General features: G+C 45.5%; 2 protein-coding genes across 5 annotated transcripts in view; both read right to left on the reverse strand.

The window, feature by feature from the left end:
* Positions 1-9,139, reverse strand: part of LOC103456731 (disco-interacting protein 2 homolog C-like) — a 51,185-nt gene extending 42,046 nt beyond the window's left edge. For all 3 annotated transcript variants that reach the window (XM_008396439.2, XM_008396441.2, XM_008396440.2), the window contains exon 1: positions 9,042-9,139. In XM_008396439.2, the coding sequence (XP_008394661.1) occupies positions 9,042-9,120 (79 nt within the window). In that variant the 5' untranslated portion in view covers positions 9,121-9,139. The remainder of the gene's footprint in view (positions 1-9,041) is intronic.
* A 1,875-nt stretch (positions 9,140-11,014) lies between these two features.
* LOC103456732 (uncharacterized) lies at positions 11,015-21,074 on the reverse strand. 2 transcript variants are annotated; one of them, XM_008396443.1, is made up of 16 exons: positions 20,986-21,074; positions 18,202-20,125; positions 17,020-17,161; positions 16,832-16,942; positions 16,708-16,756; positions 16,423-16,559; positions 16,224-16,327; positions 16,043-16,153; positions 14,869-15,129; positions 14,698-14,777; positions 13,916-14,128; positions 13,256-13,334; positions 13,078-13,179; positions 12,921-13,009; positions 12,780-12,849; positions 11,015-11,901 (listed from the first exon to the last, which is right to left on the reverse strand). In XM_008396443.1, the coding sequence occupies exons 2-16, from the start codon at positions 20,113-20,115 to the stop codon at positions 11,773-11,775; spliced, it is 3,591 nt and encodes a 1,196-aa protein (XP_008394665.1). In that variant the 5' UTR covers positions 20,116-20,125; positions 20,986-21,074; the 3' UTR covers positions 11,015-11,772. The 2 variants fall into 2 exon arrangements, with proteins under 2 accessions (XP_008394665.1, XP_008394664.1); XM_008396442.1 differs by having other exon boundaries at positions 12,729-12,849.
* Between the last annotated feature and the right edge of the window lie 422 nt (positions 21,075-21,496).

Consider the following 21,496-nt stretch of genomic DNA (forward strand, 5'->3'; position numbering starts at 1 on the left):
GGTTGATGTTAGTTTGATTATAAGAATATTTACACTTACTCTTACACTTGTGGAAGTACTTAAAGGTGAAACAAGTAACTGTAATTTGGTATCAGATAATTACAATAATGGATTATTATTGGGTTCTTTTCAGAAATGTCTGTAATAACTCACATTATGATTATAATAAGAGTAACTAATAAGTTATGGTTATTATAACATTATAAATGAATGTTGAATCAGATAAACTAAAAGGTTATAAATGTGATTTTGACATTGAACTTGAAAAGGTGTAAAATGTTGTAACTGTAATTAAAGGTCACTGATGTTGTGTTGAAGGTAGATGGTAGGTGGAAGGTCAGGGGAAAATAGGAACTGATAGGAGAACGGAGAAGACAACGCCTTATTGCTAAACTTCAACTTGCCTAAGAAAAGGTTGGGCAGGAAACAGAGGTAGGAGGAACTGTTGAGCAACTTGGGGACATTAGAACAGAGATCCGGTCATAAGGTCTCCAGGGTGATGGAGATGAGATCATCTGTCCAAGCAGTCAGCCAATGAAACAGGCACAGCAACAAAGCTAGCCAATGCAAACGCACCAAAAGGTGGATAAACCCTTTATAAGGTGGGTGCAAAAGAGGAATCTTTGGTTGGATCCTTCAGGCAGCTTCGAGCCAAGACGGAGATGGACAAAGAACTTTGCAGCTGAAGAAGAGCCGGGGCCACAGAACCGAAGACTGTTCTGCACATGGGGACCAACCCGTTAGCCCCGCAACATGTGGCTTCAAATCGCACTTCTCTCAACAGCTGGGTTTAGACCCCCAAAGACAAAGACCAAGGCAAAGATGAAGATAAAGACAAAGAACAAAGGCAAAGAGGAAGAACTGGTGTGTTCCTTCCGTGGGACCAGAAAGATCGTGAGACGAGGAGAAGGGAGCTACAGAGCTGCAAGACAAGAAGCTGAGGACCGCTACGCGCATGAGGAAGTCACCCTGAGGCCCGAGACCTGCCGCTCTAAGTCAGTACTCTTCCTGTACTGGGAACCTCCTGCTGCTGCAACACCTTCTTCATCATCAGGCCAGTTCTGGGGTTCAAAATGCCAAACTCTGTCCGTCTCTCTCAAAGTTTCCCTTTTTTAGTTCTCAGTGTCAGCATTAGGGAAAGATAGGCTAGATTATTGATTTTACTTATTTGATTATTTCTGCTACTGAATTAAGCTGTACTGACCCTTGCAAAATTGCCTTACTAATAAAATAATTAGCATTTAAGAAAATCTAAAAGATGTTGTGGACATTCAATTAATGAGTCACCTTAAAGTTCTTTGATGGTTGTGAAATAGCTATGAAGTTTGATTCTGGGAGGAAAAAGTAGAAATGTTTTATAGGTTGCTTTTAGCCAAAACTAAAACAACACCCTTGGGACTCGCCCGAGTCACTAAAACCAACCTGGTTCAGTAACAAGTGCAAGTTGTAATAAAGAGAAAGAGCGACCGTTAACAGGTGTGCTCTGTGAAGCTAGTTGGTTGCAAGCTACTCAATCTGGCTAATTCACAGGGTGAAAAAGGGTGGGACATCTGGATGGAGGTCGTTAGAAACCAGGCTAGTCTTTCTCGATGCCAGCTTAAACAGAGTTTACTCAGTTCTGAACAGGGTAAAATCCCATCAGATTTAGAAAACTCAAATTACCCGTTAGATGGAGAGCTGGCTGCACATCTCCCTCCTCTGAGAAGGGGAAGTAGAGTGAGAGAGAAGGGGGGGGAGGTGTTGCGCAACAACAAGTGGCGCCCAACGTGGGGCGTTGCGTAACCACAACAAGGTGGAGCCCAACGTCATAGAAGTCATAGCAGCACAAAAAACTGACGCAACTAATTAGCCAAATTATTAACAGTTAGTCAGTATTACTATACCAGTTAACCCAGTTCCACAGAGCACAATTACATCAACCATTTTTCAGGAAGTCACAGAAGAATCCAGAACATCTAAAGCTCTACAGGCTTGAAAAGCCTTGGGGAAGGTCATCCATCCATCCATCCATCCATTTTCTATACACCCTTGTCCCTCAGTGGGGTTGGGAGGGTTGCTGGTGCCCATCTCCAGCTAATGTTCCGGGCGAGAGGAAGGGTCACCCTGGACAGGTCGCCAGTCTGTCGCAGGGCAACACAGAGACACACAGGACAAACAACCATGCACACACACACTCACATCTAGGGGCAATTTAGACAGACCAATTAACCTGACAGTCATGTTTTTGGACTGTGGGAGGAAACCAGAGAACCCGGAGGAAACCCACGCATGCACAGGGAGAACATGTAAACTCCATGCAGAAAGACCCGGGCCGGGAATCGAACCCAGAACCTTCTTGCTGCAAGGCAACAGCTCTACCAACTGTGCCACTGTGCGGACCCTCGGGGAAGGTCAAAGTTCATAACTGAACAGAGAAATAGAGGCAGAAATGTACCAGAAAACATCCTGATGATCCTGAAGAGCCTCCAGAAATCAAATTGTTCTTCTTGTTTTCAGTTCTGCTTCCTTTTTAATCTGAGTAATAAAACAGTTTCATTTAATCACAAGCTCTGCTGATTTCTGATTCAAATATCTCATCATAATCATAAACAATCAGCTGATCAGGACTGAATAAAGCTCATAAGCTGCTCTTTGTAAAAAACAGACGGATGTTTCAGCAGGAGTGACGCCTCTCTGCTCCTCTATCATGTTTTTCACTCTGACCCAATTAAACCAGGAAGAAATGCTGCGGCTCTCACAGCAACACAAACATTTACATCCTCAAACTCAAGTTTTGATCATATTCACTGAAATAATTTGTTCTTCTTGGGCAGAAATATAAAACCAGTTAACCAGTAGTCATTTAAAACGATAAAAAAAATGATGTCACGGCTATCATTTAGGGTTTTAAATGGAGATGTGGAGATGGTGACTCGACTTTGACATTCCAGATCACTGAAGTTGCAAAACTTAAAGCTTCAGATTTGACTTAGACTTGTGATCTAAATACTTGGACTGTGACTGAACAATACATGAAAATGTACCGGTACCACAATATCCATGTTAATTCAGAGTTTTATTACTTGGACTTTTTATCTTTCAGGACGTGACTGAGACTTTTCCTTTAAAAACCTGAGACTGTTTGTGTTGTTTCATTAAATCAAAGTCAGCATAAATTAGCTTGAATGTGTTATTACTTTCCAACAGAAAATCACCAAAATCTAAATTTTCTTATTAGATCATAAAGAAAAACAAAAAATATGACCAATCAGAAAACTCTTGATTATCTTTTGGATGATCAGGGTTTGATGATGATGGACATACTGAAGATTTAGAATCTGTAAATCTGAATCGAGGTGAGGATGTGTCCGTCTTTAAAAGCTGACAGGAAGAAACATCTCCTGCCAGACTTTGTTTCTGCTGAGAGAGGCTGTGAGGTCTGGTGAAGTGACGCTGCACAAACTGGACATAAGAAAAGCAACGCTTTTAAATGCATCTAAAGTCGTTAAATCTCAGCAGAGCAGTCAGGCTTGTCACGGCTCTGGACCTTCTAACGGAGGACTGTCAGCAGAATCATGAGCAGTGAAGTTACACAGCCCACAGTGTGTTTGTGTGGAGCGAGGCGACAGAGACAGACGTCAGTGTAACCAGGCGGCGCAGCCACGCGCTGACAGCGTCTCCATTCTGAAAACACACCAACGCATCAGTCAGCCAGCTGTCACCAGATCGCCTTCAGACCTGGAAACACGCCGCAGTTTCCTCTGCTGTCCGCTAACGGAGGAAAGTTCATCCTCTGCTGTCCGCTAACGGAGGAACGTTCATCCTCTGCTGTCCGCTAACGGAGGAACGTTCATCCTCTGCTGTCCGCTAACGGAGGAACGTTCATCCTCTGCTGTCCGCTAACGGAGGAACGTTCATCCTCTGCTGTCCGCTAACGGAGGAACGTTCATCCTCTGCTGTCCGCTAACGGAGGAACGTTCATCCTCTGCTGTCCGCTAACAGAGGAATGTTCATCCTCTCATCCTCTGCTGTCCGCTGACGGAGGAATGTTCAGTCACAGGCCTCTCCTGTCCGCTAAGGGAGGAACGTTCGGCCTCTCCTGTCCGCTAACCATTCAGTCTCTGCTGTCAGTCAGCAGAGACTGAAGGTTTCATTTTGTCAAAGTTCTTCAGTTTTGTTTTTATCTAGATTGAGAATATTTGCTACTTCAAGTGGATAAAAAATGAGTCGCCAAGTTCAGTGCAACTTTGATCAAGTGCACTGAAAAAAGAGAACAGGTGATTCAACTTAAAATATTGCATTAATTAGTCACAAGTAATCAAATTAGAGTTAATTTATTAAGTTGCCAAGTTCATCATTTATCCATCCATCCATCCAAGCCCGGCCACCAGGCGCTCGCCATCATGCCCCACCTCCAGGCCTGGCTCCAGAGTGGGGCCCCGGTGAGCCGCGTCCGGGCGAGGGAAAACCAAGTCCAAAGTTTGTGTCCATCAAGAGGGGTCTTCGGGCTGCGCTTTGTCTGGTTCCTCACCTAGGACCTGTCTGCCTTGGGTGACCCTACCAGGGGCATAAAGCCCCAGACAGCATAGCTCCTAGGATCATTGGGACACTCAAACCCCTCCACCACAATAAGGTGGCAGCCCAAGGAGAGGCTTTTAAACAATAATTAAGGCAATTTTTTAAAGTTCAAGGTCCACTCTTTTTTCAGACGAACATTAAAAAGTCTAACTGTTTCAAACAGCTGTAAAATTATTGTAAAAGTTGTTTATTTTGGTTCAATTTGCTTCCATGCCCAAACACAGCAGCCGGCTGACAGAACCACAACACACAGGAAGTAATCAGGGATTATAAAAGAGGCCACAAATGATCTCAGCTCCACAGAAACAGAGCTGACCTGAAACGCACCGCTGCCGGCCACATGATGGCATCGCTGCCGTCGCATGCGGAGCAAATCAGGGCTGCAACACTAACGAGGAAAACTCTCAATCTGCAGCGCTGCAGAAGGTCAGAGGTGAAACACCAGAATCAACAACAGGCTGCTCATAAATATCCAGTTATAAACTAAACAGGCTGCATGTTTTACACTTTACTGATTAAATATTACATTATTTTTTTCTTGTCCTGTCTGGTCCGAGTTGGTTTTCCCTGGAGAGTTGCAGGTTTTTATGGGACAAATAAGAAAAAAACCTTCTTTGAGCTTCATCACATAAAACTGGAGTGGATACTTCAAGGTGTGTAGGACATGTCAGAGATCACCCAGTTTGGTCTGATGTGTAATGCAGCAGCAGCAAAATGCTCTGAGACACTGAAGAATTGCGACTTTTAATGGCTGGAGGTCACAGAAAGGCGCTGGAGGAGATGTGATTCAGCGGCGGAGAGTCAGCTGATTGCTCAGTTTATCTAATAAACAGGTGGAGCGCCGATTATCTGCCAGGCTGGAGTCAAACGCTGCAGCTCAACCCATCAAATCTGACAGACAACTGCACCGATCTGCAGCTCTCGTCTTCTACAGGCTGGATTTTATTAGATAAAACACTAAAATTTATCAAAAACCTGCATCCAGGCAGCTGATTTGGAGGTTTCCTGTTTTAAACCCAATAAAGCTGTGTTCAGGTTGCCATGTTGGCTTAGATTAAAGTCATGTTATTATTGTTTCGTTGTGATTTTTGAGTTAATCCACATGTGTACCGGCAGTTTTCAGATTCCCTTCCAGAGTCTTTTTACTTCAGTCATATCAATCGTACAAATTCCCAATAACACGCCGAGGTTTGTGGTCGTAATGTGACAAAATGTTAAATATTTTCCATGATTCTGTGTTACTAAACAGACTAATCAGTTTCATTTGCCTCCTTTTCCTTTAGCTTCATAAGGAAAGACAAACTTTAGCTCTATGGACATTTCAAATAAGGGCTGAGAGATACGGCTTACAAATAAATCTGTCATTCTTCGTTCCTTGAAAAAAGTCCAAATGAGAAAAAATATCTTTAAAAAATGGCTTTTGTTTCAACCATTCCTTCAGCGAGTTGACAAGCTGTAAAAAATGCTTTTCAAACAAGATGGCTGCCCTAGGTGCGCTTACATCACTCTGAAATACGAAAACTCAAAGCGAGCAATGGTGAAATAAAAAATCCAGAATTTTAAAAAAATGAAATCTTCAAAAATAGAAAATTTGATTAATAATAAAATTGATGTCTATTTTTCAATTAGGAAAAACAGCTGTTGGCAGGCAGATTCTCCAGTAGCAGTCAGTGTGGCAACAAATCTCAAAAGGCCTCTGACTAAAGACTGTACAACCGTCTTGACATGCTCTGCTATTCCTCCTCCTTTGCTTTTGCTTTTTAATTCTCTGTCTGGTCGTCTGGTTACAGTGATGTTGGAGTAGGGGAAGAGACAGATTGTACTTGCTTCTTCTCTCTCTGCGCCTTTTCAACGTCTGAGATTTGAAGTTGTAGTTTAGGCATTATTTGAAGTTTTGAGAAACTTATCAGCTCCTTCCAGTTGTAAAAAACTAGCAGCAAAATTTCTTCCGGCTGCAGTGCGTCTAAAATCAGAGGGAATAATTGTCCGAACATCCAAAGATTCAACCCAAAAATATCAACAAAAGTCTTTAAACACAACAAATGATTGGAGTATTTTCTGTAGCAGCTGAGCTATTGTTGTCTAAATGAGGTCAGGACCAACTGGGCCGCAAGAATCCGTTCATCTGGGCGAGCCTGGAAATGCTGCGCAGGGCGCAGATCAACGGCATCTGAAATATTACAATCCACACATTCCTGTGTGGTGCTAATATTATCCACCCTGAACCAAAGACAAATACAGTCTGACAGAACGATCGCTGCTTTTCACAGTCTGTCTGACGGCTTTAATTGGTCACAATGATTAACGATCAGATCACTGCTCTGGATTTCCTTTAGGAATTTTTTTTTATTACTATTATTTCCTTTATTTAACCAGGTAAACCCCGTTGAGATCAAGATCTTATTTACAAAGAATCAAAACTGATAACTCATAACGTCAACATGGGCTGGTAAAACTAGGACCGGTTTGTTCCTGCATCACTGCAACACTTATTAAATCAACACCAGGAAAAGAAGAGCCAGACCAGCACTCAGATCTGCTCAGCTCAGTCTGACTAAAGTTCCCACATGTTCACAGAAACCTGCAGGGAAACTCGCTAAACGTCTTCCTGACGGCAGTAAAACAGAGGAATTCTGGGAGTTTTTTAAACAGGCGAGTCAACCAAGTCAAGAATCCAAGCTTGATGTGATCAGAGACAGATTAAAAAGTGAAAAGTTTTGCAGCGACTGCTCTCTCACACAGTGTGGCATCACCTCTGCTCCTGATTTACATAATGATTTGGAACAAACTGGATTTGTAACTGTTGGCCTTTTAGAAACCTCAGAGTTAAGCTTCTTAACTTTACATTATCATCATTAAATAATACGACGGCTTTATAGGTGGGCGATAAGGACTTTATCACGATATTTTGTATTAGTATAATAAAATTGAGAGAAGAGTTATTTATTAACTTTTTAAGCTAGTATGTGGCTGTGACTGTGTGTCACAGGAATTATAGTCCCACTAACAGAAACACTGCTTTTGAAACATTCCTATTTGTTTAGCTAATGTAAGATACTAAAAACAGCTGAATCATTTTGTCTCACCAATAATAAAATTGGTGAATCTCTACTTTTTTCTTGATTATGTTAAACTATGAAAGCTTAAAAATAGCTCTAGTTAGAGTTTTATGTACTAGTAACTATAGTCTCTATTACTGATCTTTGTTTTTGTAGATATTTAGTCCGAAAATATCAAAAATATGCCATTTAACTGAGCTTAAAATCACAATATCTGCTCATCAAACTCAACATGGAAAAAGACGGTAAATTTATGAAAAATCAAACAACAACCCTGTTTACATCAGGAGCAACCTGCAAGCTGCCCAAGCAGTTTTAAAATAAAACCATTTATTATTGTTTAAAAAGTCATGGCCTTCTGGTTAATCCTCTGAATCGCTGGCCTCCATTAAAACAGCTTGATCTCATTTGGTGACCGATTGCTCAGTCTGCCTCAGAGATCAGCAGCATAAAAAACACCTGCGCGTCTGGACCGAGCTGGTTCTGGAGGTCCACTTCACCTCAGCAGATCTCAAAAAAAGACGAGTCCTGATTGTGTGTCAACCTTTACGTGATAAATAATTCAGCATTCATCCCAGAGTTTGCAATAAACATATTGGAAAGATTGTATTAGATTGTATAAAACAGCTGCAGATTTAGCTGCAGTTTTATGTCAGGGATGTTTCTCCAAAATAAAAGAATTTTAGGTGAAAAATGTCAATTTCACAGGCCTTCCTGAGCCGATATGAATAAAATATGTAATTCCCATTATATAAGCCGGACAGGAAGAAAAACTGAGCTCAGATGTGGGTTAAGCTCACAGTCCAGGGAGAGAAGGAGCATCCTGCTCCTCATCCTCCGCTCCGCAGGCCCAGAAAAATACGCACAGGCAGAAGATGGGGCCCCCGGAGCCGGGGAGCCTCTGTGTGCTGCGGTGTCACGCAGCATCGCACCGCAAAGCTATTATTAAACCCGACCACACACACACATACACACGCACACACACACACTCACGCACACTCAGGTAGGCCAGGCTGCTTGTGTCAACATCTCAAGGTCACAGCACGGCTCTGTTTTTGGATCGGAACCGGCATAACAACACGGTGTTTTCCTAACAGCGACACCGCGGCTGAGACAAAGAGCAGCGGCCAAAACCCGCAGCCGGATCCCGCTCTGCCCTCACCCTCCCCGGGCAGCACGGAGCTGCCCAGGTCGGTTCCTCCGGCTGACAAACATCTGGATGGGAGGAGCGGGAGGAAGAGGAGGAGGAGGAGGAAGAGGAGGGGGCCGCAGGAATGAACGGCCGGATTCCGTTAGTAGTGAACAACCGGTGAGGATGGAGATGAGATAAGGTGATGAGGATGAAGAGGAGAGAGAGAAGGAGGAAGGAGGAGGGGGAGGTTTGCGCTCTTTTTCTCTCCCCCCATTTTCTAATTAATTCCTTACCCTCTGACAGCTCCAGTTCCAGCTCCGCCAGCCGGGCTCGGATCTCCAATGGTATCGGCGACGCCTCACGGTCCGCCATTCGGCTGGTACCGAAGAAAACAGCTCTCCGGCGGTAACAGCTACCTCCTCAGCCGCTCCTGCCTCCTCCTGGCTCGGCTCGGAGGCGGTGGTGGGGAGCGCTTCTCCTTCTCCTCGGCGGCCCCTCCTCAGCAGAGGCGCGTAAAGACAGCGAGGCGTCGGGGTAGAACAAAGAGGATAAATCTGGGTCCGGTTTTAACGGGGGCCCGCCATGTTGCCCGCTTCCTTGGCTCGGTGAAGACCCCCGGTGGTTCGGTCGGTTCTCCTCTCTGCCGCTGCAGAGGTTCTGCTGGCGGTTGTGATGAGGATGATGAGGCTCGCGCAGCACAGCACTCGCAGCCGTTTGAAGCTTGCTGCTGTCACGTGACTATACGGAGTAAAAAAAAAAAAAGAGGTGGTGACACTCATCACCTGCAGGGGGCGCAGCGAACAACCACACCTACACAGAGACACCGCTTCAGTTACACCTGACTGAAATACGAGATCAGCATAACTTTTATATGTCATCCACTGAATATATATTAAATGCATCTATTAAATTAAGTGTTGATTAACTAAAAACTGTTTTAATTAATCATTTTATAAAAATCCTTAAGTTTATTTTAGGCATTTTTACTGAAAAATTATCTTGCTTTACAAAACATATTTTGAGAGAAAATGTAAATTGTAATAGCGTCATTACGTCGTTAAATTATGTTTCTGTGCTGCTTTATTTTTTTTCAATTTTATTTTTCACAAAATATGTTTCTAATTTTAAATTAATCCAGTCTTAGACTCTTGAAATTCAACTGTTAATTTTCTTGCTTAAAATAAATTTAGTATTTAATTATTTCACTTAAAAATAATTTTGGTGGACTGACTTGAGGAATTTTGTGTCTTTCTCATGTCTCTTTTCAAAAATGTAGTTACATTTTTAATGCCAATATTGCATTAAAACTTTAAGAATAGAGTCCATGAAAGTAAAATAAAAATGCAATGCTAAAAGAAAGCTGAGGGAAAGACATCAAGATGCCCTGAAGACAGATTATGTTTTTAGGAGGCGTGTTGATCAGATGCACAACTTTGTTTCATATTTGGTTATGTCTCCATTGTGCATCTCAAACCTTTTATAATGTTCCTATCTGCAGGTGATCCACTCTGCAGCAAAGCCTCTTTGGAGCACAAAGTCTCAGAAACAAACTATCAGCACATGTGAGTCATCAGCCAAACTAAAACCTGTTTGATAATTTCCTTGAATTTATTTGATCATTTAGTTTTTCAGGTGAAAAGTTCATTACAGATTCCATGAAGAAAAAAACAAACGTTTCTATTTCTGTCCCCTTTATGACAGTTTCTGGCCTGAGATGTCCTGCAGCTGAAAGGGGAAATGAACTAAAATGTGTTCAGCCTGTGACCCGTTTTCATTAGAGGAGATTTATGAGTGCTGCCAGGACAAACAGCAGCTTCCTGCACTTTAAAACTTTTACTTATTTCATGTGAAGCAGGAGAAAAGTGGCGCCCTGGTTTTGACACCTGCCACTCCATGTGCAGGTCTCCTCTGAATGCAGGTGAATGCACCTCAGGCCAGGCGGAGCAACGGCAGGATTTACTAAACCAGAATCTGTTCAGACCAAATTTGGTCCTTCTGGTGTGATTCTGGTGTAAACTGAATTCAGTGGCGGATCCTGAAGTCATCAGTTTTATTTGAGTAACGTGTGATGAATCGAGCCCAGTACGGATCATTTCATTAGTATGCTGCATGCTATTCATTAGGCCGCTGATAAACAAATGCTGAGCCAAACAATGTAATTAGAGTTGTGATGTGGCTCTACTGCCATCTGCTGGTTAGGAGAAGGAAATAAATCTGTAAGAGGCGGAATGACTCAGAGCTTCACACAAATACAAATCTAAACATGTTACTTGTAAAGGCACTTCTTTAATATATTTCTGTTCAGTATTCTGTACATTTGTACACAACAACATATGTCACAGTGGTGCCAGCTATACATTCAAACTTCACATCAGAAAACAACATTTGTCTCTTTACAATCAAAAGAAAACATTTCTTCAAGTTGAATCAGTTTGTTCTTGGACGCTCAGCGGTCAAAACTCAGCAAGTTAAATAAAGTCAACAACTAAAACAGGCCAGTTTAACACAAATAAAACTGAATCCGTGTTTAAAATGAAATAAAACAGTCAGAGCAACAATAAAGAGTTGATATTCAGTACTTTCAAACACACAGGAAGGCTTTACAGATCTAGTTATTAATTGTTGGGCTTCTAAACATGGGAAGGATCCACTTCAGACTTAAAAATTCAGAATAAAAAACAGAATCCTGACAGAACTTCCTGTACAGAGCCGACGGCCAAACACAATAAACCTGAAAATAACGCCTGGCTCTCATTACACTGAGCCCAACAAGACAAGAAACAAAACTAAAGAATTACAAAAACATTTACAGATTATTTTCAGTTTCCTGCCAAAATAATTAAAGTGTTAAAAGTTCCTATTCAGCATCAGCAGTTTTTATAGTTTTAAGATTAAAAATCCTGAGCTTGTAAAGGCTGGTTTCTGGTTTAGCTCAGAGTTGATCTCCATTACTTACTGATCAATCTTTATAATAAATATACAGCCAGCTATACAACTACACACTCCCATTGGACTGTTTTTGTCTCACAGCGGCAACAGAGGCTGTTGGGACGCCTGGTGCTCCGCTGAGGGGGCGGGGTCAGCCAGCGGCGCCGACGCCTCATTGGACGAAGCCTTCTGGCAGATCTCAGCGTAGCTCAGCTTCTTCAGCTCCTGAAGGAAGTGAAGAACAGGACGGGGCGTCAGGAGGCCGATACGCCGACATGTTTCAGTTATTATGTACTTTTCATCTTTACGTATACCATACACTGTTTTTAAACCAACAAATGAATACAGTTCAAATACAGCGACACTGCGACAGAGTACAACGTTTTCATAAAGCGGACTGTGATGCGATTAATGACATCGCACAACGGATCTGATGAGCTGCATTAAAACCAGCAGACAAAATACACCAGAAAACAGATAAAACTATTTTAGTAACAGATTATTCTGACAATTAAAAGAAATTGGCATATTCTGATGATTTTTTACATAAGCCTCTTATACAATATTAGAAATACATTAAAAGGTGAAAATCAACAGTTAAATTCTTTTTAAAGTAAGAAAATAGTTTATTATCTATAGTGCAGTGTCATCATTCCTTTAGTGAACGTTTGTAGAAAAAGATAAATCTGCAGATAAAAATCCTTCCAACATCAACAACAGACTTACAGAAAAAGGATTTTATCCTAAATGCCCTGATTAGTTTAATGTCTTTAAAAGAGGAGCAGCATGTATTTGCGAACAAAGCAACTATTTAAGATTGTTTGTCCGTTAACAGGCTGATTGTTTCAAATAAAAGGTTGAAATGTTTAACGTTGCAGTGACCCAATCAGGGATCACGGCCTGCTGTCAGAGCTGGTTGTGTTTTTGTCTCTAATGTTTCCAGGCTTTGTGTTGTTAAGGTGAAGCAATAGGAAACATTTTGTTCTTTTCTCCTGTTGAACTGAACCCAGATCAGCACCAGCCAGAGACAAGCACCATTAAACGACCCACACCTGCCCGTCTGGCTGGTCCAGGTGATAAACTGAGTCCTGAATGTGTCTTACTGCTGCTGGCTCCAGTGGCAGCTGGACTGGTTTGTCCTCCGCCGTCGTCTCTCCGCTGTCTGCGTCTTTCCTGCACACAACAACACAGCTGCATGTGAAGCCTCCGCTGCGGCCGCACAGCTGCAGCAGCTGGATACTCACAGCAGAGACGCCGGCTGAGGCTCCACTGGAGGAAGTGATGAAGCTGAGGATGAGGACGATGAGTTTGAGCTGCTGCTTTTTGTCGGACTCTGAGGATTCAGACACACAGGTCAGACTGGAACTGATTCAGGTATGTGTGTGTGAGAGTGTGTGTTACCTTGACGCTGTCGTTAGCTGCAGGTGTCGTCGCCGTGGCAACATTTGCTGTAGACAGGGGAGGGAAGCTGGACAAGCTGAGCTCCAGAGGAGGAGGAGGAGGCTGATGAATCGGAGACAGAATGGGAGTAGTTCACTTTTCCACAGTCTGACCTCTGACCTCTGCTGTGTTTTCTTACCTCAGAGTTCAGTTTGGGTCTCTCCAAGGATTTCTCCGTCTCCCTCCTCTTCTGGCCGAAGGCTCCCCTCCTGCTGTAACTGAGACAGAAAAACAAAAACCTGTTTTCTGTGCCTCTGCAGTCAAATCCTCATGTTGCAGAGCGTCGCTAAACTAAACTAAACTAAACTAAACTAAACTAAACTAAACTAAACTAAACTAAACTAAACTAAACTAAACTTTTCCATGTTTAGTTGCTTGCTAAGATCAAACTTCAGTGTATTTGGGGGTTTTATGAAAGACAAAGGAAAAGTAGAGATCGACTGAAGTGGAAGAAAAATTTTATATGGTCTTCAACAAAAACAACAAAAAAAATCTTAAAAATGCGGAGTGCATTTGTATTCAGCAGTCTGAGTCAATACTTTGTCTACAATTACAGCTGTCAGTTTGTTGATCAGCTTCAGACATCTAACATCTGAAATGTTTGGATGATCTTCAGAGTTTTCCACTCTAAACACACACAGGGCTCTGCGTGCAGGACAAAATGTTCTTACACTGCCCAGCTGCTGCTAGCTGCTGCTAGCTTGCTAAGGTTTGGTTAGTAATGACCAAAGCGAACAGGAAGGCCTGCAGAGGCTGAACGACAGCAGCTGTGACTCTGTAACAGGAACAGTTGCATTACCTTCCCCGGTCAGAGGGGGGCACCAGAACCTGTTTGTTGGATTCTGTTCTTCCGCCCCGGCTCTGCCGGCGCAGGCCTCCCCTCAGCCGGCCCCGCCGGGCCCTCAGGGAGGGAGAGGAGTACTGTTCTGCAGACGGCTGCTCCGACGGCTGGTAGAGGTCCGGGTGGTGGGTCTGCCAGCGGTCTCCACAGCTCAGCATCCTGGAGCCCCTCCTGCAGGTAGAGACCATAATCAGACCCAAGCCAGTCCAAACAGGTTGGAACCGACTCGGATGTGGTCCAAACAGCACAGGACTGGCTCCAACCCGGTGCATTAAAGGAGCAATATTATGTATTTTACAGGCACATGGAGCCATTTTATAGCACAATCATGTTACGTTACCTTCAGTTGTTATATCCTGTACATACAAAATGAAGCTCCGCCTACAGGAAGTCATCACAACATGGCTCCTCTATTAACCCTTTAACAATATTTTTACCAGTGTTGCTCTGGGAAGTAGCTACTACATCGAGCAGTTCCAACAGATGCTTGCTGATTGCTGCAGGCTAGTGTGTAGGAGTTGAGTGGGAGACAGCTGCTCTGTGAAGTAGAAGGCGGAGCTAGGCCCAGCTGCTAAATGATTGCCATGGAGATTAAAGGATTTCTCAAAAGTGAATGAACGAATTGAGGATTTTGTTTTTGAAGGAGAGAGTAACATTATAAGATGATGTAGAGCTGATAAAAGTGGATTTTTTTTGGCACTGGCCCTTTAAGAACGGCAGCAGCAGGGTGGCGATCGTACCTCTGTCTGTGAGCTGCGTGCGGCTTGAAGGTAGAAGCTGCTGGAAACTCGTTCATCAGGTTGTTCATCAGCAGCTCAGGCTGCAGAGAGAATCAGAGTTCATGACTGAAACACTGAGCAGGACCACAAAAGGAACCAGGTCCGGGTCAGGAAACCCGGTTCTGCTCTCACCTCCACGTTCTCCTGGTACTGGGCCGCGGTGGCGGGCCATGCCTCGTTGTTCTGGTCAAACATCTGCTGAGGGAGGCAGGACGGGTTGAAGGTGGTGGGGGGGAAGTAGGAGCTGTAGCGGCTGCTGCACTGGTCCAACTGGACGGGCCTGTAGCCGTTCTTGGGGGCGAAGGAGGCGATGGCCATGGTCTTAGCTTTGATCCGGGCCATGATGGGCTTCCCCTTAAAAACCCGGACCTCCTCTCTCAGGTACCTGTAGGCCTGAAGGACCGGCCATGTTACTCTGTCACATCCCACTCAGACAGGATTAGGATCTGACAGAAATACAGTCAAGCTGCTGGGAGCAGAAGACCTGAGACTGGGGTCAAAGTTCACCTTCCAGCAGGGTGACCACCCTGAACATGCAGCAAGGCTCTGGTATGTTGTACTAACAGCTCAATTCATGACTAAATCATCTCTGCAGTACTGAAGCTCTGCAGAGACCTGATGATGAACACCAGATCTGGACGACTGGAGCTCAGATCAAAGCAGGCTCATGTCAGAATGGCCCAGTCAAAGCCCAGGTTTAAGTAAGAGTGATATATAGGATCAATTTAACTGATTTATTAAAAGAAAACACCGAACAGAGAGGCAAACAGTAAAACCTCCTGTAGGTTGTCCCTCCACCGGTCCAGCCCGGCGTCTGACGCTTCGCTTCTGAATGGAGAACAACGACTTCAAGTTCATAACAGGAAGATAACTGAATGTTTTCAACATTATTTCCATTTTTAAGCTTTAATAACTAAATATTAGTCATACCATAAAGACCAGTATCTATTTCACTCCTGCAACATTAAGCTGAAGGTAAAGGAGTGAGCATAGAGCTGCTATACATAGAATATGTCATTAGTTAGTTCTTGTTATTCATGTCTGAGCTTAGTTGGACAGATGTCCATCCAATCTGACTGAGTCTGTTGTGAAAAGCTGAGACCAAACACGGTTCTGACTGAATACTGAATACCAACACGACACACTTTTCAGATTTTCATTAGTTGGTGGCATTCAGTCTTTTTCTTGTGTTTCCTGTCACATCTATGTGAATGACATCAACCTGTTAGTGTCTTTGACAGCTGGATCAGTGACCCGCTGGCTCTGGTTTGAAACTCAGCTAAGGCTTTGATAGGAGCTGCTGTACCTGCTGAGCGTCAGCCTCTGACTGAAAAGTGAGGAACCAGTTGTCGTTGTTGACGACCTCACAGCTCAGGACTTTGGGCAGGTTCTCTCCTTCGAACAGAGCCTCCACCTCCTGCAGGGAACATCAGAGCGGTAAGGCCTGCAGAGAGCAGCAGGCGGGTCGGTGCAGCAGCGGGACTCACCTCTGCAGGAGTGGTGTCAGGAATCTCCCGCAAGATCACAACGCAGCGGTTCTGTCTGGGCCGAACCTTCTGCCCGCATGGGGCCACCTGGACCAGAGGCATGGCTGCCAACCAGACAGCAGGACGTTAGAGCTCAGTTATTCTGGTGATTAAAGTTTTTTATTGTAACATATTGATGGGAGCTAAAACAAGGAGCCACATTTGAGAATGTCAGAGATGAGCTCCAGGTCTGTGGTGAGGTTCTTGATGCCGTCCAGGCTGGCCAGCGTGGCGATGGAGACGTACTGGTCGTTGTCCATCTGGGACTTCAGGTAGAGGTCGCTGCTCAGATAATCCCTGAGAAGGAGAGCAGGAGAGGCTGACGGAGAGGTTAGATCCAGAAAACAGCAAAAGGCACATTTCTCTGTACTGAGACACATGGAGGGCAAACACAGTGGGCAAAGGAGCTTTCTGCTGCGCCGGCCGCTGTGGTTCCAGATGTTACCTGGTCAGGCAGGACTCCAGAGCTCTGCTCAGTTCCTCTCGGATCTCATCTGGAAACAGAGCAGATGTTTTCAGTGCAACAGCGTGAAAAGTGTTGCTGCTGCATGTGTGTATCTGGCTGCTACCTGTAACCGGAGGATCAGGGGTTTCTCCGTTCACCGTCAGAGCTTCAGGCGTTGGAGTCAGATACTCGGCCTCCGCCAGACTCACGTTCCCTTCAAACTCCGACACGAATCCTGATGGGATGGCGATAGGGGAAGGTGAGGGAAAGAGGACGGCGTGATGCGGTGAAGCGGCGGGAGCCTGGGCTCACCTTCCTGGTGGTTCAGGTTGTCGGGGAGCTGCAGCCACGGCTGCTGCAGCTGCTGGTAGTCCGGGTCGGGGATGTGGAAGCTCAGGTTGGGGTCGTTCCATACTTCAGCTTCAGGGTTGAGACACGGAGCAGCAGCAGCTTCCTGAAACACAAACACATTTAACTCAGAATCTGAAACACGTTTAGACGTCCTGGTGGTCTGAGCAGACAGGAAACAGATCCACATCTAGTTCAGCATGTTGAGCCACTTCTTGGGTTAACAACAGCTTAACTAGTTAATCAAACCCTTAACTAGTTCTCAGTTCACTCAGGTTAACTGAATTTGTTCATGTTCAGAGTACACCAGGTAAATGAGTCATGACAACAGGTTTATTTCTTGTTTTTACCAGTTTAAGTGGTTTGGACAACCTCAGTAGTCAGAACTTTGACAGCATCAGCAACTTTGATGGACTGAACAAATTCTGTTAACTCACTTAATTTTCACTTTTTCTACATGTATAATACACCAAATGTAAAAATTTTGTCTGAATTCAGAAAATTTAACTCTCATTGATGTGGGACTTGCAGTTTTCTGGCAAATCGTCCCAAAGTGAAGCGTCAACTCTTCAGGAATAAGAAAATCCATTACAGGAGACATGAAGATCAGCAAAGTGTATTCTGACATGTTTTCATAACGTCAAATCTTCTCCTTCACGATGCAACAGAGACATGAACCTGGTCTGGTTTTCTCCTCAGACCTTCCTGACCCTCATGATTCAATCATTTTTTTCTTACCAATTAATATTTTGCTATGACTTTGCCATGTTTTTCACCAAAACGCCTCAGATTGAAAAGTTGTTAAATTATAATTTGTACATCACAGCTCCTAGACAGATTATGATACACACATGAAACAGCATGACCTTCTCGGTGCTCAGTTCAGGTTCATCATGTAGAAAACAGCGCTGTTAGGGTCAAAGGTCAGCACAAACATCTGAATGTAACAAAAACCATGACTCCAAGTTAACTCCAGCCTGGATGATCAATAAAACATAATCTCTTCAAACTGTGAATGTGAATAATAACCCATGTGTTTTGTTAACTAGAATATTCCAGATGTTTTCCTTCCAGTGTGTGTGTGTGTGTGTGTGTATGCGCGTGTGTGCGAGAGACATGGAGCAGCATAGCTGGAGCCAGACTTACAGCCTGGAAGCCGCTGGTGTGCCAGTCCCAGACGCAGGGCCCCTGGGGCGTCGCCGTGCTGTAGGGGAAGGCCCCCAGCAGGGCCATGGAGGGCTGCAGCTCTGACACCAGGGCTGGGATCTGCTCCTCATCCTCGCCCTTCGTACCGTCCGCCTCCGACGTGCCCTGGGTCAGAGCGTCGGGGTTCTGGTCCGGGCTCAGCCGAATCCAGGGCTGGGGATACAGGTGGCAGACGGACCCCTCGGCCAGCTGTCCCAGGAGCTCCGACACCATGTCCCTGATCCCGCTCACCTTCTCCTCCTTTTTCTCAGCGGCTGGGACTTCCTGGTTCAGGAAGTGAATCTCGTAGGATGGAGTGGAGGCGTAGACATCGATCTGATCCGGGTCCACCGGTACTGAACCAGAACTCTCCTGGCAGCTGGTATCAGTAACCATCCAGTCTGAGTAACCGGGGGCAACGGGGAGTAAACTCTTCATCTCCTCCATGTTGTTTCTGTCTGAGGAAGAGTCAGAGGTCCGATCCGGGCTGGGGGGGTGTCTCTGACCCGCTGTAGTAAACCCGCCAGATGGCGTCTCTTCGTGTGAGGAAGAGGAGGAAACGGGAGAGGAAGGTGGCGGCCCAGAGCGCTCAGAGCGGCTGGGTGGATGGTGGCTTATGTCTTCATGGTTCTGAGGTCCAATCCGGTCCCAGACCTCTGGTTCTGGTTCGTGTACACCAGAGGCAGCATCCCCGGCCTCTGCAGGGCTTCTCTGAATGATGACCTCTGACCCCTGCTCAGCGTTTCCTGTGGGCTCTTTGGGTTCCTCATGGAAGGAGTCTGACCCGGGAGCCAGCAGGGTGGGGTTCTGACCACGTCGGGTCGGCTTCGCTGTAGCATTGCTGACCCTGCAGATGATCTGTGTGTGGCACAGTCGAAGGGTCGGCCCCTCCAGCAGAGGAAGGTCATCCTCGTCTTCCTCCTGGAGCAGCATTCGGACCTGGATGGTCTTCGGACCTGGACGGTTCTGGACTTCCTGCTCCGCTCTGAACCCAGACCCATCACCGCTCAGCTCTGCTTCTTTCTTCCTTAAGCGGATGTTTTCTTCTTCTGTGGCGGCGCCGGGGTCCTTCGGCTGATAGCTGTCCACTGTGGATGCCTGAGGGTCCTCGCCGCTCACGGCGGCCTCACCCTGTTGGTTTAACACTCCGTTCTTATCCAGAACCGATCCAGGATCCAGTTTGTCAGCGGAGACCACTTCCTGTTCATGTGACCAGGTGGTACCTGTGTTGGCATGGTCCCTGAACATGCTGGCCTCTGATTGGCCGGAGGGTGTGCCGGGCAGAGCCGTCTGGGTCCAGCTGGGCTCCAGCTCCTCGGCTCCGATGGGACAAATGCTGTAGAAGCTGCGGTGCGTCGCTACAGCGTTGAGCGGGAGTTCTGCTGCGTCCTGGAGGCCCGATAGGGGACCCGGCTCCGGCCATCCCTGCTCGCCGTGCTCCGGCGCCCCGCTGTACCCTGCAGCCCAGTGCGCGGCGATCTCCAGCATTTCCGGGCCGAGCGGGCTCTGGGTGGACACCTCCATGTAGGGAGGAGTCCCGCGGCCGGGGCTGGCCTCCCGTGTCCCAGCAGCCATTGCTCTGGTATCTGTGTGTGTGTTTGTGGTGATGACGGCCTCTGGGCTCTTGTGGGGCCGCTGCGGTTCCGCCTCACCGCCAGACAGAGCCACCTGGGTGCGGTCCGGGTTGGGGCCGGGCCGGTCCTGTTCCCTGGCCGGCTCCTGGTCCTCCAGGCGGGCGCTGTGGGCCACGGCCTCAGCCTGCCTCCTGACCTGCTCCGTCAGCGTGCTGAGCCCGTCCTGGAGGGGCGGCGATAACAGAACACTCCTCTCAGTCTGCGGCTCGGGGCCGAGCTCCTTACTAAAGCAGCAGCCCATCTTCTCCGGCCTGGAGGGAGAGTAAAACACAAGTCTGCTACGGCCGCACTCACCAAGAGCCAAACAACATGAGAGTAACACAGCAGCTGCTCCTCGCCGCCGCCGGCCCGCATGCGGGAACAGGAACGCTCCCCCCTCCGGCCCCGCCCCCCCTGCCGCCTCGCCGGGCTTCCCAGAATAGCTGGAGTGAGGGGCTCACATGTCCCTGCCACTCAACCCAGGGAGGATGGTCAATGTGTTTGAATTAGGGCACAGACTGAGAGGAGTCACATGATCCAGCAGCCCACCAATCACAGAGCTGAGTTCTTCCAGGAAATCCCCCCCACCCCACTCCAGGTCCTTCCCTTCTCAACCTGCCATGTTTGAGGATAATCTGCTCATGGAGGATCCTTCTTTTATTTTTGATTTTATTCATTAGCTTTATTGGATAGGGACAAAAACACAATAACATAAACAACCTGAATGAAGCAGCAGTCCCACGCCTGAATCATGATGCTAATAGCACAAGCTAATGTGCAAAACTTCTCCCTAGATTGGGTTTTTCTAGTGAAATAGCAATAATAATGTAAAATAATAAAACATGATATTAGCAAACCATGCAAAACCATACACATAAAACAAAGAAATGAAAAACAATTGGTATGGATACATGTTTTTGACAGTCAGTTTTGTTTTATTTGTTTTTTGAACATATTGAATAAGAGTCAGTCAGCTTTAGAAACATGACAGAAAGCTGCAGTGACAGCTAGAGTTCCTTTAATAATCATAAGTAGAGTGTAATAGTGAACTGGAAGGAAAACTGTTTGTTTTACAACTAAAAACCCTGAAAACGTGTCATGTGTCTGTAGCCCCCCTCTGAGGCGGATTTACCTGGTAAACACAGTAATAACCAGGAACCAGCTCTCCGAGCGTCAGCTGCACCTCTAGATCAGCTGGGTAGAACGGATTCACTTCTGACGTCATGGAGGACGTCGGCTCAATGGGATGAGTGCTGCTGCTGCTGGTCGCCACGGAGACTGTTGGGGGACAGGGGTCCCAGGGAGAGAAGGGCAGCAGTTAGCAAACTCAGCATGAATCTGAACTCAAAATGAGATGTCAGGTTGGGTCAACAATAAAATAACTTTAAAAAAACAACAACAACAAAAAAAACAAAAACAAAAAATCAAGCTGCAAAGATCCAGTCAAAGTCTAGACCTCAACCTTATAAGATACCAATGAGAACTTTTTCCAGTCTTTTCTAGACCACTGGGGAAAAAAAATTATACTTAATTTGATTAGTTGTAACAAATAATTTTTTTTAAGTTCATCCAATTAAATATATTAAGTTTATTAAGTTAGAATTTTAAACAAACATAAATAAATTGATTTTGACAAATTTAAT

This window comes from Poecilia reticulata, linkage group LG20 (genome assembly GCF_000633615.1).
Source record: "Poecilia reticulata strain Guanapo linkage group LG20, Guppy_female_1.0+MT, whole genome shotgun sequence".
NCBI lineage: Eukaryota > Metazoa > Chordata > Actinopteri > Cyprinodontiformes > Poeciliidae > Poecilia > Poecilia reticulata.

Bases quoted from the DNA above. Each gene is read 5' to 3' on its own strand.
- LOC103456732 (XM_008396442.1), bottom strand. From the start codon at position 20,115: ATGGGCTGCTGCTTTAGTAAGGAGCTCGGCCCCGAGCCGCAGACTGAG. The intron at 16,757-16,831 runs GTAGCAGCCAGA...CTCTGTTTCCAG, and splicing joins CCCTGATCCTCCGGTTACAG to ATGAGATCCGAGAGGAACTG. The intron at 14,778-14,868 runs GTGAGAGCAGAA...TTCTCTCTGCAG, and splicing joins AGTACCAGGAGAACGTGGAG to CCTGAGCTGCTGATGAACAA.